Source organism: Coniophora puteana (assembly GCF_000271625.1).
Source record: "Coniophora puteana RWD-64-598 SS2 unplaced genomic scaffold CONPUscaffold_20, whole genome shotgun sequence".
Taxonomy (NCBI): domain Eukaryota; kingdom Fungi; phylum Basidiomycota; class Agaricomycetes; order Boletales; family Coniophoraceae; genus Coniophora; species Coniophora puteana.
Window position 1 is genome coordinate 148,608 of NW_006913072.1, and position 10,216 is coordinate 158,823.

At 57.0% G+C, this 10,216-nt stretch overlaps 3 protein-coding genes across 3 annotated transcripts; 1 reads left to right on the top strand and 2 right to left on the bottom strand.

Annotated features, from left to right (window-relative positions):
* Positions 1 to 140: 140 nt before the first annotated feature.
* On the bottom strand, positions 141 to 1,142 carry CONPUDRAFT_85848 (uncharacterized protein). The gene is made up of 5 exons (XM_007777182.1): positions 1,029 to 1,142; positions 704 to 968; positions 579 to 654; positions 349 to 531; positions 141 to 269 (listed from the first exon to the last, which is right to left on the bottom strand). The coding sequence occupies exons 2-3, from the start codon at positions 874 to 876 to the stop codon at positions 642 to 644; spliced, it is 186 nt and encodes a 61-aa protein (XP_007775372.1). The 5' UTR covers positions 877 to 968; positions 1,029 to 1,142; the 3' UTR covers positions 141 to 269; positions 349 to 531; positions 579 to 641.
* Positions 1,143 to 2,333: 1,191 nt separating this feature from the next.
* CONPUDRAFT_93886 (UNC-50-like protein) lies at positions 2,334 to 3,465 on the bottom strand (the record flags this gene model as incomplete). Its single annotated transcript, XM_007777183.1, has 7 exons — positions 2,334 to 2,461; positions 2,530 to 2,780; positions 2,851 to 2,971; positions 3,034 to 3,099; positions 3,152 to 3,177; positions 3,236 to 3,291; positions 3,364 to 3,465. The coding sequence occupies 7 exons, from the start codon at positions 3,463 to 3,465 to the stop codon at positions 2,334 to 2,336; spliced, it is 750 nt and encodes a 249-aa protein (XP_007775373.1).
* A 2,064-nt stretch (positions 3,466 to 5,529) lies between these two features.
* CONPUDRAFT_85851 (uncharacterized protein) lies at positions 5,530 to 9,579 on the top strand. The gene is made up of 7 exons (XM_007777184.1): positions 5,530 to 6,480; positions 6,624 to 6,747; positions 6,831 to 7,504; positions 7,563 to 7,756; positions 7,814 to 7,924; positions 7,981 to 8,112; positions 8,168 to 9,579. Exons 1-7 carry the CDS (start codon positions 5,775 to 5,777, stop codon positions 9,290 to 9,292), a joined length of 3,066 nt encoding a protein of 1,021 aa, XP_007775374.1. The 5' UTR covers positions 5,530 to 5,774; the 3' UTR covers positions 9,293 to 9,579.
* Positions 9,580 to 10,216: the final 637 nt, after the last annotated feature.

A 10,216-nucleotide genomic window follows, 5' to 3' on the forward strand; every position in this document is an offset into this window, starting at 1 on the left:
CCTAATAATGCTGTTTCTTGTTTGCCCCTGACGTCGGCGCCCTCGCAGGTTCGCCCTCCGCCCGTCGTCATTAGAGCCCTATGAAAAATGACTCCGTCGCCACTCTTTGATACTCTTTCGTACTTATATCCCAACGAGTGGCAATATTCAAATTTCCCTTAAAGTAAGCCAATAGAGTACAAAGAGCAGCAATGATATTTCGAATCGAAACCGTAGCGACAAAATGGTAGTGAATGGATCTATTTACACTCTTTGACGATCGTTCCTACCTGTTGCCAAAGAGTACGAACGAGAGCCAACGAGAGCCAATGAGCAATGAAAATGAAAGGATAGCACCGAAAATCTCACCGAAACGAAATAGTACGAAAGGGTGGCAAATGATAGCAATCGGAGAGAACGAGTGAAAAAGAGCAAGGAAAGTCGAATGAAGCAGCGTCGAATGGAAAGGGATGGGATCACGTTGTGTTGCGCTTGCGTTTTCCGAGAGCGGCTTTCGTCCTTCGCGTCCTTGAACTGCTGCTCGTAAATCTGCCATACAGATGAGCATTGCACGCAAGAGGGGCACCAAGATGAACCTGTTATAGGTCCTCAGAGAGACTGCAAAAGTAACGACCAAGTACATGTCTTGTCGAGCGCCCAGGCTAAAATATATGCCTATAAACACCATTAGACATGCGAAGGGGAAAAGGAACCTGGAACTCACATAGTACATATCTCTGTTGGCATACTAATCCATCCAGTGCTTATCTTCCCGGTATCCTTAGGCCCTTCTTCTTCCGAGGCATCTCCTGAGACTGTGTCACGGACGTGCTGGCTGACGTGTTTTCGGGAGCTTACCTCAATCCCGAGTCGCTTTGCTACTCTTTCTCCCTCCATCCTGTTTTCCCCCGCCTCTATCGTCTGTTTGCTTCTCCAGATGAGACACGCTAGTAGGCTTGTCTACATCTGTGGCATAATGCTACTATTTCTATTTGCATACTTTATTAGCACAAGTAGTCGCAGGCGCACGGGAAATAAGTAGTACTCACATACCAGGGAAAAACCATGCTGTCCGTGACCAACGCAGAGGGAGAAAACATGCTGAAACAGAGGCGAGACGGCACCAGCGTTGGTGCTGGCTGGGCAAGGAGGATGTCGTCGAGGGGAGTGGGAGACGTTGGGGAGAAAGGTGCATTTCAACAAATCTGCTTTCCCCAACGCGCCTTATCACGAAGTCAGGAGCACGACTGGATTAGGCAAGTTCTTTCAGACCCCGCAGTGGCGCAGCCCCCATAGGATCTCATAAGGCAGCAGGCTGTTGTCTTCGGCTTTCACTGTTACTGCTGCAACCGGCTTGTTTTATTCGGAATTGACACTGAGATAATTAGAGCCACCTCAATCTCAGATAACCTAGTTAAAGCAAAGCTGGCATTGTATATAGCTCCCAGTGGATATAAGAAAAGACACCACCCTTTTACCAATCAGGATTAATGGTGCTACTGTGCCAAGTATACCGACATCGACGTCGCGACTCTTAATAGAATGGATTTGTGTTTGCACTGACACGATTTGGTTCAAGGGGATTCGAAACGGAGCCAGAATCAATATCATAAGCTAAGATTCAGATTGGAATCGAACACCAGGTTGACGATGTTTGGTATGGAATTCAAATTCCATTCTCGCATTTTGACAACTTCTGTACTATTTCAGGCTATTATCTAGGCCCAATGGAGTAGAATGAGTGCCAAAGAGAAGGAACCTACTACAATGAGTAGCGACGGAGTCATTTTTCATAGGGATTAGAGCCTCATCGATCCACGTGCACTCCGCTCATTGACACGGCGTCCACGCCTGTCACTATACAGTCTGAGTCCGCCATTGACAATGACCACCACACTTTTGGGGGGCACTGAAAGCCACTATATTGGTAGCCTGGCCGACGAAGGCCGTGTCAGGCTTGCGAATCGCAAGGCGAGCAACACAATTATATATACAGCAAATCGGCGTGAAGATCCCATCAGATTTCTTTCTCGAAGCTTTTTAGCGCTGCTGGGATTCTCGAAGCAATCTGCGTTACTGCCTCATCGAAGACAATTAACAACGTCAGCTTTGAGCTATGCTTTCAGTTCTCAAGTCCGAGCACGAGGTTAGCAATGACCTCCCCAGTCTTTGCCCCCGGCACCGATGACTTCATCGCACGCACACATACAAACAGAAGGAACGAGAAAGCCTCGGAGCAGTGGTCAATGGTACATCCCAATGGGTTATCCCTGTGCATATACGCATCTCTAAATAATAACACTCTTAGTTGACTGCATATCTGTATACCTCAACAGTCCAAGTGGTGCCAATGATTATGAGCCAAAGTACGCGTGGAGGGCGTTTTTCGCGACGTTGAACCCCAGCAAGGAGAGCACGTAGCTCGCGAAGAGCGGGAGGAGCGGGGAAAGCAGGATTTCCGTCCGAATCAGGAACGGGAGAGCTGAAACATCACACATTCGGTCAATACCGACATGTCCGAAAGGCACGAAGCTGGGTGGAAAGACGCACCATTAAGCCCCAGATAGATCCCATACACATACTGCGCGAACCCGACGAGGTACAGTGTGTTACCCACCCACAGGCACACCCAGTTGTCCCTGAGAACGACGGGGAGCAGCAGCAGCTGCGCGATATAGAGTGTGAGGTAGAAGGGGAAGAAGGCGTTGGTGTGCACGTCGAAGGCGTATGCCCACTCGACGGACGAGTCGGTCGGTGAGGAGTGGTTCGAAGGCGAGACGAGGACGCGATTGGCAAAAAACCTGGGTGACACGTATGGCGGAGTACGGGATAAGGCGGAGGAGCAGAGAGGGAGGGACACTAGGGACGCACCATACAATTGTGGCCATGAGCGCACCCACTAAGAGGTAATCTCGTACGATCATGAGCAGGACTACCCGAAGTGCGTCCAGTGGTGCTAGGGAGTATGCGATGGACCAGCCGACAGAAGCACCTAATTCACCACAGTGTGAGTAGGCATACGTGGAAAAGGTAACGCGGAAGGAGAAGACTCACCGACCAGAGCGCCGAGCAGCAGTACCAGTATTGCCGGATCATCCCTTGCCCATGTATTCTTCGTCTCTATCGAGTGTCAGCAAGAACGATCGTGGCAGAGAGCAGCATCCTTACTCACGTTTATGATAATACACGTTTTTGTATCTGCACTCAGCGCGTCCCGTCAACCACGCGTCCAAGAGAAGTCGTATGGATCACTTACACGCGTCGCGGCGCCAAACACAGATACGTGAGCTGCCAGAACGCCAGCTCGAAGTCCTACACACGACAAGGGTCCACTTGTCAGCCCCATGCCTTTGATCGCGCGCCATAAATGGAGTATATGCGCACCATCTGCTGGAAACGGTGCAACCGTCTGAATATGAGCGGGACGCGATTCGAGACGGTGGTGGGTCCGGCATCGGAGAGGGAGTGTTGGTGGGAGGGGTACATCGGAGACGAGACCGAGACTGGGAGGATGGCCATATCGTTTACGTCTGCGCTGCGGCGGGGGCGATGGAAGAGGGGAACGGGCGCCGAAGAAGAGGAAGGGGAGGACGAAGAGAAGAGGAGCGACGGGGAAGACACGGTGACCGACGGCGATGGGAGTCCGGTGAATGTGTTTGGTGAAGGGGCGGCACGTGGGTCGGTGTGCGTGGTGTATTACGGGCCCAGTGTTTGTTGACAATGACAATGTCGATGACAAGAGCGTTGAGTTAGCTGCGCAGTCTCTGGGCTTAGGATTCTGCGATTGACGGGAGGGAGCAGGCGCTGAGACGCGACGGCATTGTCCGAGCGGAGACTCATTTATGTTTCTGGGTGGCCTCAACGCGTCGGGCGCTTACCCTGACTCTGAATCCCCCGCCAGCTTTCTGCCTTCCTTCCTCCCTCCTCACCCCCTCCTCCCCCTTCCCCGCATCTGCCTCACTTTCGCCACAATTACAATCTCAGCACAGCAAGGTCGAAGATAAGCAAGCATGGAGGACGACGCAGAGGTCCTCGACTGGGGCCACGAGGAGGACTACACCGCCGCGCCAGAGGAGGACGCAGTCTCGCTCGGCGGCGACGAAGATGACGAAGTCTTTGCTTTTGGACAGCAGCAGCAACACCAGCAAAACTCTAACACAGGATATCAGCGCCAGCACAGCCGCACCCCCTCGCACTCCCGCTCCCGCTCCCTCCAGCACGCGGATGTCAACGCAGATGCCACGAGGCCGCCACCCGCTACGGGTGATACCCCAGGTCGGTACGACCGCTCGGGCTCCGCCTCGCCCAGCAAGAATCGGCCATTGTCCGCTCAGGCTCAGGCGCAGCAACAGGGGCAGCCAGGCAAGGCGATGATCCACGCCCTTCCGCCCAAACCCGCCACGGCGCCCGTGCCCTACCAGCCGCTCCACACGCACCCGACCATCGGTGCCGTCCCTATGGTCGGCCGGGCTGCAAGTGCACGCGAGACTAACACCGCCAGGGAGACTCACAGCAGAGAACCACGGGAGCACCAGCTTCGCGAGGGCCCCCGGGACGCGCCGCCACACAGTCACGGTCACACTCGGGAACGCCGACCCTCCAACGCAAATGCTAACGGTTCGTCCCCTCTCGCCGTCCCGCGTGAAGACCGCGATGTCGCGCGTGGTGAAGGGCGCCCGCGCGCTCCTGCAGAGATCACACCGCCACCCGCGGCTGTCCCCGATGCGCTGCCGCCCGACTGGGAGCCGGTACAGAGCAAAGATGGCAACACGTACTACTTCAACGCGCGTACTAACGAGTCGACCTGGACGCTTCCGACGAGTGCTTCTGCTACTGGTCCCCTCCCGGACACCGTCTCCATCTCCGCAGCGCCGTATGATGACGACCGTGACCGTAACCGTGATAGAGACAGGCGGCGCGGTCGTGCCACTGACAGAGACAGAGACAGAAGCGGACTTTCTCCCGCTGACGCCAGCAACACTGAACATGCGCGCCACGGAGTGCGATCCGAGCGTACTGAGCACCCCCTCAGGCCTGATTTGATCAAGAGCTCTTCTGCGGTAACTTATCGTGACCGTGACCGTGACAACGACCGTGAGGACGAGACGCTCTTGTCTACTACGTCGCGTTACAGAGGTGAATCGCCTCCGCCTCCTTCCACGACCTCTCGGCGTCGCCACCGCTCGCTTTCCCCGCTTGATGTAGGTGACAGCAGGGATAGAGACACTCGTAGGGACAGAGACAAGGACAGGGGTCGGGCCTCTCGCCACGACCCTCTGTCACAAGCACCCTCCGAGCGTGACCATGACCGTGACTACTGGGACTCTGAAGCGCAACTCTCACTAGACAGGGACAGAGAAGCCAGACCGACTGCACGCGAGCGCAAGCTCCGGAACCGGGAAGACGTGCCGCCGCCCCCACTTGCAGTCGCCCCGCCTCAGCGCGAGGGTTACTATCACCACAATGCTGAAAAGCCACCGCCTTTAAGTACGTTATCCCAATCCTCCACATCCTACTGCCTCTGCCTCGCTCCTCTCCCTACTACCGCCATCTTCCCTCTACCCTCCTATCTCCATCTTCATCAATGCTCGCGCCTGCTCCTCCCAAGGTGGAGGACACCAATACCTGCACCTGCACTGTTGCATGCAAGAATAATGACACGAGCGTAAGCGTAAGCGTCTCGGGAAGCCTTGGGAGTTGAGTTGAGCCGCGGGTGCCCTTCCTTCCCGTGCCCGTACATTTTTGCTTGCATTCTCCCCCCTCTATCTCTCTCCTCTCTTGCTATTGCTACAAGCATGGACACACGGACGCTCATGATCATGGCCTTGCCGCTCACCTTTTGGCGTGCATTCGTTTCTTCTTCTTTAGGGCCTTCGTCGATCGCAGCCGGCGCCAGGGAGTCTCCGGTCATCTACACGCGTGAAGCACGCCATGAGCGGCCGCAGCACCCTTCTATGCCTTTGCGCGAACGCGAACATGGACGCGACCGGGATAGGGACAGGGACTCGCAAGCCAACGAGAGTGCAAGTGCGTCGCTCCGCAATGCGTCTCCGCCGGCGCCGGCGCTGTCGCTGTCAAGGCAGCCCAAGAGCCGGTTCTCGCAAGTTTCGGCACAAACGCCGTCCCTCCCGCTTGGTGTCGACGCGCCGCTTGACAGGGACGGCAGGGAGAGGAACAAGGATAGGAGCAGCAAGTATTTTGAACGCGATGCGGCGCCGCATCAGCGGTACCGTGAGCGCGAGTACGAGAAAGAGGATCTTCTTGACCGCGAGCGAGGCATAGCACGTGGCCGGCGCGAGCGCACTCCGGAAGATGCTGCTATGATTTCCATGTCGAAGGGGCGGCCCTCGAACAGGCCCAGGCACGACAAGCGGCCTTCGATCTCAAGGTCTGCGTCGGAGGACTGGGAGCGCTCTCCGAGACCGAGGTCGAGGTCCCCGGTCCCGCCACCTGCTCTGACGTTAACAATGCCATTGCTATCGTCTGCGTCCGACGCACAACGTACGTGTCTCACTGCCCTGCGCGGAACCTCGTTTCCTCATCTTCATCCTCATCTCCATATTCGCTTCTCGGTTCTATCCGCCGTCGGTTTGCTCGCTCTCTCTCTCGGAACATCCCGACCATCATTGGCATTGGTCTCGTAGGCTCTGCACCTGTTCCGGCGCCCTCGCTGGGCTTTGGTCACGGCTACGGACCCAACGCGAACGCTGCGGGCGGAAGACGACCACCGCTCCCTCCGCAGAATGATTCATACATCTCGGGGTCAAGGTATGCCTCCCCCCCTTGCTCTTCGTCCCCACCCACCCTAAGCTCTGGCTGATATCTGCCTTCCTCATCTTTCGATGGCACAGACATAACAATGACGTGGCTCCTCCGCTGCCACTGCCGTTCCCCCCGCCGCAGTTTGGAAGCGATGTGCATCCGCCGCCTGCGGGCCCGCGCCATCCTCGACCGCCGTTTCCGCCACAGTTTCCGCCTGATTCTGCGAAGTTTGCGGAGTTCCAGGGTACTGGGCGTCCGAATGTGTCGGTGCCTATGCCGGGTGCGGGTGCGAGTGTAGGTGTGGGTGTCCCGGCGCCGGCGCCGCCTGTGCCGCCGTTTGTGCCGCGCCAGAGGAGGCCGGAGTATAAGCCTGTCGATCGCGAGAAGGAGCGGCGCGAGAAGGAGGAGAGGGAGAGGGAGGAGAGAGCTAAGGAGGGTGAAAAAGAAAGAGAGGACGGTAGGGAGGTGAGGAGGCAGCAGGATGATGATATGAGGGAGTTCGGGCGGGATAGGGACAGGTCGTCGCATTATCGGGCGGCAGGGCACGTTGGTGAGGAGATGGTTGTGGATGTGCCGTCGCCTTTGTCTGCGTCCGTGTCTGCGCGGGCCGGGGCTGGTGCGCGGTATGAGCGTGACCGCGAGGAAGATAGATATGGGCGCAGGGAGAGGGAGAAGGAGAGAGGGAGGGAGAGAGACGACCGGCCGTACGAGGAGGTGGTGCCTAAGGGGCCACGCGCGATGGCTGCGCCGGGTCTTGTACCAGGTTAGTATCTTCTGGATTGCTCCCTTGTCGTTATGCGATGCTAACATGTGGGGTTTAGATGTGAGGGACAAGAGTGTTCCGTCTGACAAGAGCGGCCACACAGGCAGCGCGTACGAGGATCGGAATGGCGGTCGGCAGCCACCACTTATGCGTGCACAGTATGCTGGGCCTCCACCCCCGCCTTCGCTTTCGGTGCAGGTGCCTGGACAGGAAGGGTATTTTCCGAATGGTATCTCGCCTATTGAAACGCAGGTATGTGCTCGTTTGTTCATGCGGTAGCGGACGAGGAAAGCTAAGCGCGTTATATAGCCGAGACGCTCGGCGTTTGCCGGGGACAGTGGCGCTCCTGCTCCTGCGAGGAAGTCGAGTAGGTTTAGCGCGAGTGTGACTGCGGAGGTTGGAGCGGCTGCATCGCAGGCAGTAAGTGCACCATTTCGCATTGACGCTCATTTGTATGCTGACTTGCGACTGGCTAGTCATGGTCAAATCAAAGTCCTGTAGAGAAGGCTGACGTCCTTGCTGAGTCACCGGTTACTTACCAAACGTCGCCCACGGAACTGCGCCATGCCGTCCCCGCGAAGTCGGTCAACCCTGAGAGCAAGCGTTCAGTACGTCACAGGTCTACATGCGTAAAGTTGCCCGCTTGCTTACATTTTCTTGTAGTCCCGTTTCGGCCCGCCCGTACAACCCTTGCCGGAGCTGAAACCAGAGCGAGAGCAGTCAGCTGCTATGAACGACCGTGTCTGGATCCCTCGCCAAGCACCGCAAGACAGTCCGATGTCTGCCACTGAACCGCAACCTCTGTTCCAGCCAAGCATGAGCGAGATTGCTGCTCGCCTCGGGGACAGGCAGCGCACTGTCACGCCTCCCCCTGAGTCGAGAGAATCCTCGATGGCGTCTAGCTGGTCCGCTCCGATGCCCATGGCGCTTCCTGCGAGCCTTCCCCCGAAGCCGAATGTGTCCCCACCGCCGACACCGAGCCCGCCTGAGCATAGTCCAGCCGTGTCGAAGAGACCGCTACTTATCGGTGATCGCGACCAGGGGTCATTGCCGGACCTGAAGGCTGGGAGTGGGATGTATGCTGATCGCCCTCAGCGTGGCCGTAGGGGCTCGGACAGCCGTGGTGGAGGTCCTGCACGCGAGCGTAGGGGTTACCCTGCGAACAAAGAGGACGCGGCGGTGTACGCGCCTAAATACCAGCGCAACCACCAAGATTGGGAGCGAGATACCTCCACTGCTACGTCTGCGTCGGCTGCGGCTCCTGCTGGTGTCCACCCCGACCGTCTTCGCCTCATGGGGTCCATGGCCCCCGGTGGATCAGCACCTATGCGCCCACCTCGCGGGGAATTCAACAACGGCTCGCGGTCACGGCACCCACGAGTCTTCGCAGGCGACGGCGGCACCCCTCCGATGTCCTCACGTATTAGCGACAAGCCGGCGCTCCAAGATCGCCTCGAAGACAGCGGCGCGTACGGCAACCCATATGGCCACGGGCGGCGCACCGACCGGCCTAGCCTCGTCCGGGGCGGTTCGCTGCTCGATCGCTTGTCTGATCCCGCGCCGCCGAGCGCGGTGCCGAGCAAGCGCGGGCGGGGCGACGTGTTTGCCGATGACGTTGCCGACGTGGATATGGTTGTGAACGATGGAGCCGGCGTTGGTGCTGGCAATGGCGGCGCAGAGGGGACCAAGAGGGCGAGGTGGAAAGGCGCAAACTCGGGCGAGCGCGGGGGTGGTGGTGGGGGCGGTAGAGGGGGGCGTCGTGCGAGCTTTACGCGACGTGTCCAGTAGAAGGTTGGGCGCTCGTCACGACCTGATGGTATCTTGATATCCTCTTTCCGGCTCCTCTCCCCGACTCGCACATTTTGCTGTCCTCTATACGCTCCTCACGCTTTACACCTCGCTCTAGTCCATTGCATTTCTTCTCCACTTTTTGTTGACCCTACTTGTTCATCTTCCCCAAACTCAAAATGGAAAGCCGCACATTACGCAGCTTATCGCGCACGTACGTTACCATTGTAGATACTCACTATTCAGTACTCATTGTCACACATGCATTTGTCAATACTCCACCTGTTCTTACATATCAGGTCGTTTTCCCAACCGAACATCGGATCTGAGTCTCCAAGGCTGGGCTCCCATCCAGCGAGTCTAAACCGTGCTGGTGTTTATGTCCTTCTCACGCAGTCGACGTTTTCTACAAGGAGTCGCCGGGCTACCCCGCTATTTTGCAAAATATGGTAACACATGATGTGTGATCCTCAACATCCAGCCCTGACCTGAATAAATCCAAAAATTTGTTTCAGGTTCTGCCTAGTACTGAGCCTCGAGCTAACGTAACGTGGGTCAGTCAGGGTTTTTTGAATTGGTATAGGGGTTCGGAATGCTGGACCCCGGCCCGAGCTTGTGGTTGGTTGGCTTGTAAGGCAGACTTCGGAGGCGAGGACATCGTTCAGCTGTCCACGGTCGATACGCAGGGGAATGGAAGTCTGAGCGTGGGTCATATCGGCAGGCTAAAGTTGCTCAGCTCCCACTGTTCATAGGTTCCGACCCTTCGTTCTGTCAGGGCCATTTTTAGATTAAGGTCGATAGCACCACCGTGACGGGCTCTTATAAAGCACCACGCATGTGTCAAGTGCTCACGTTTTGGCCTCCCTCTTCCTTGCCTCACTCACGTTTCTGGGCGTATACAACACTGGGACTTGGCGGGGTCAG

Coding starts and splice junctions, on each gene's coding strand:
- CONPUDRAFT_85851 (XM_007777184.1), top strand. CDS start 5,775: ATGGACACACGGACGCTCATGATCATGGCCTTGCCGCTCACCTTTTGG. Junction 6,481..6,623: donor GTCTGCGTCCGACGCACAAC/GTACGTGTCTCA, acceptor TTGGTCTCGTAG/GCTCTGCACCTGTTCCGGCG. Junction 7,505..7,562: donor TGCGCCGGGTCTTGTACCAG/GTTAGTATCTTC, acceptor TGTGGGGTTTAG/ATGTGAGGGACAAGAGTGTT.
- CONPUDRAFT_85848 (XM_007777182.1), bottom strand. CDS start 876: ATGGAGGGAGAAAGAGTAGCAAAGCGACTCGGGATTGAGGTAAGCTCC.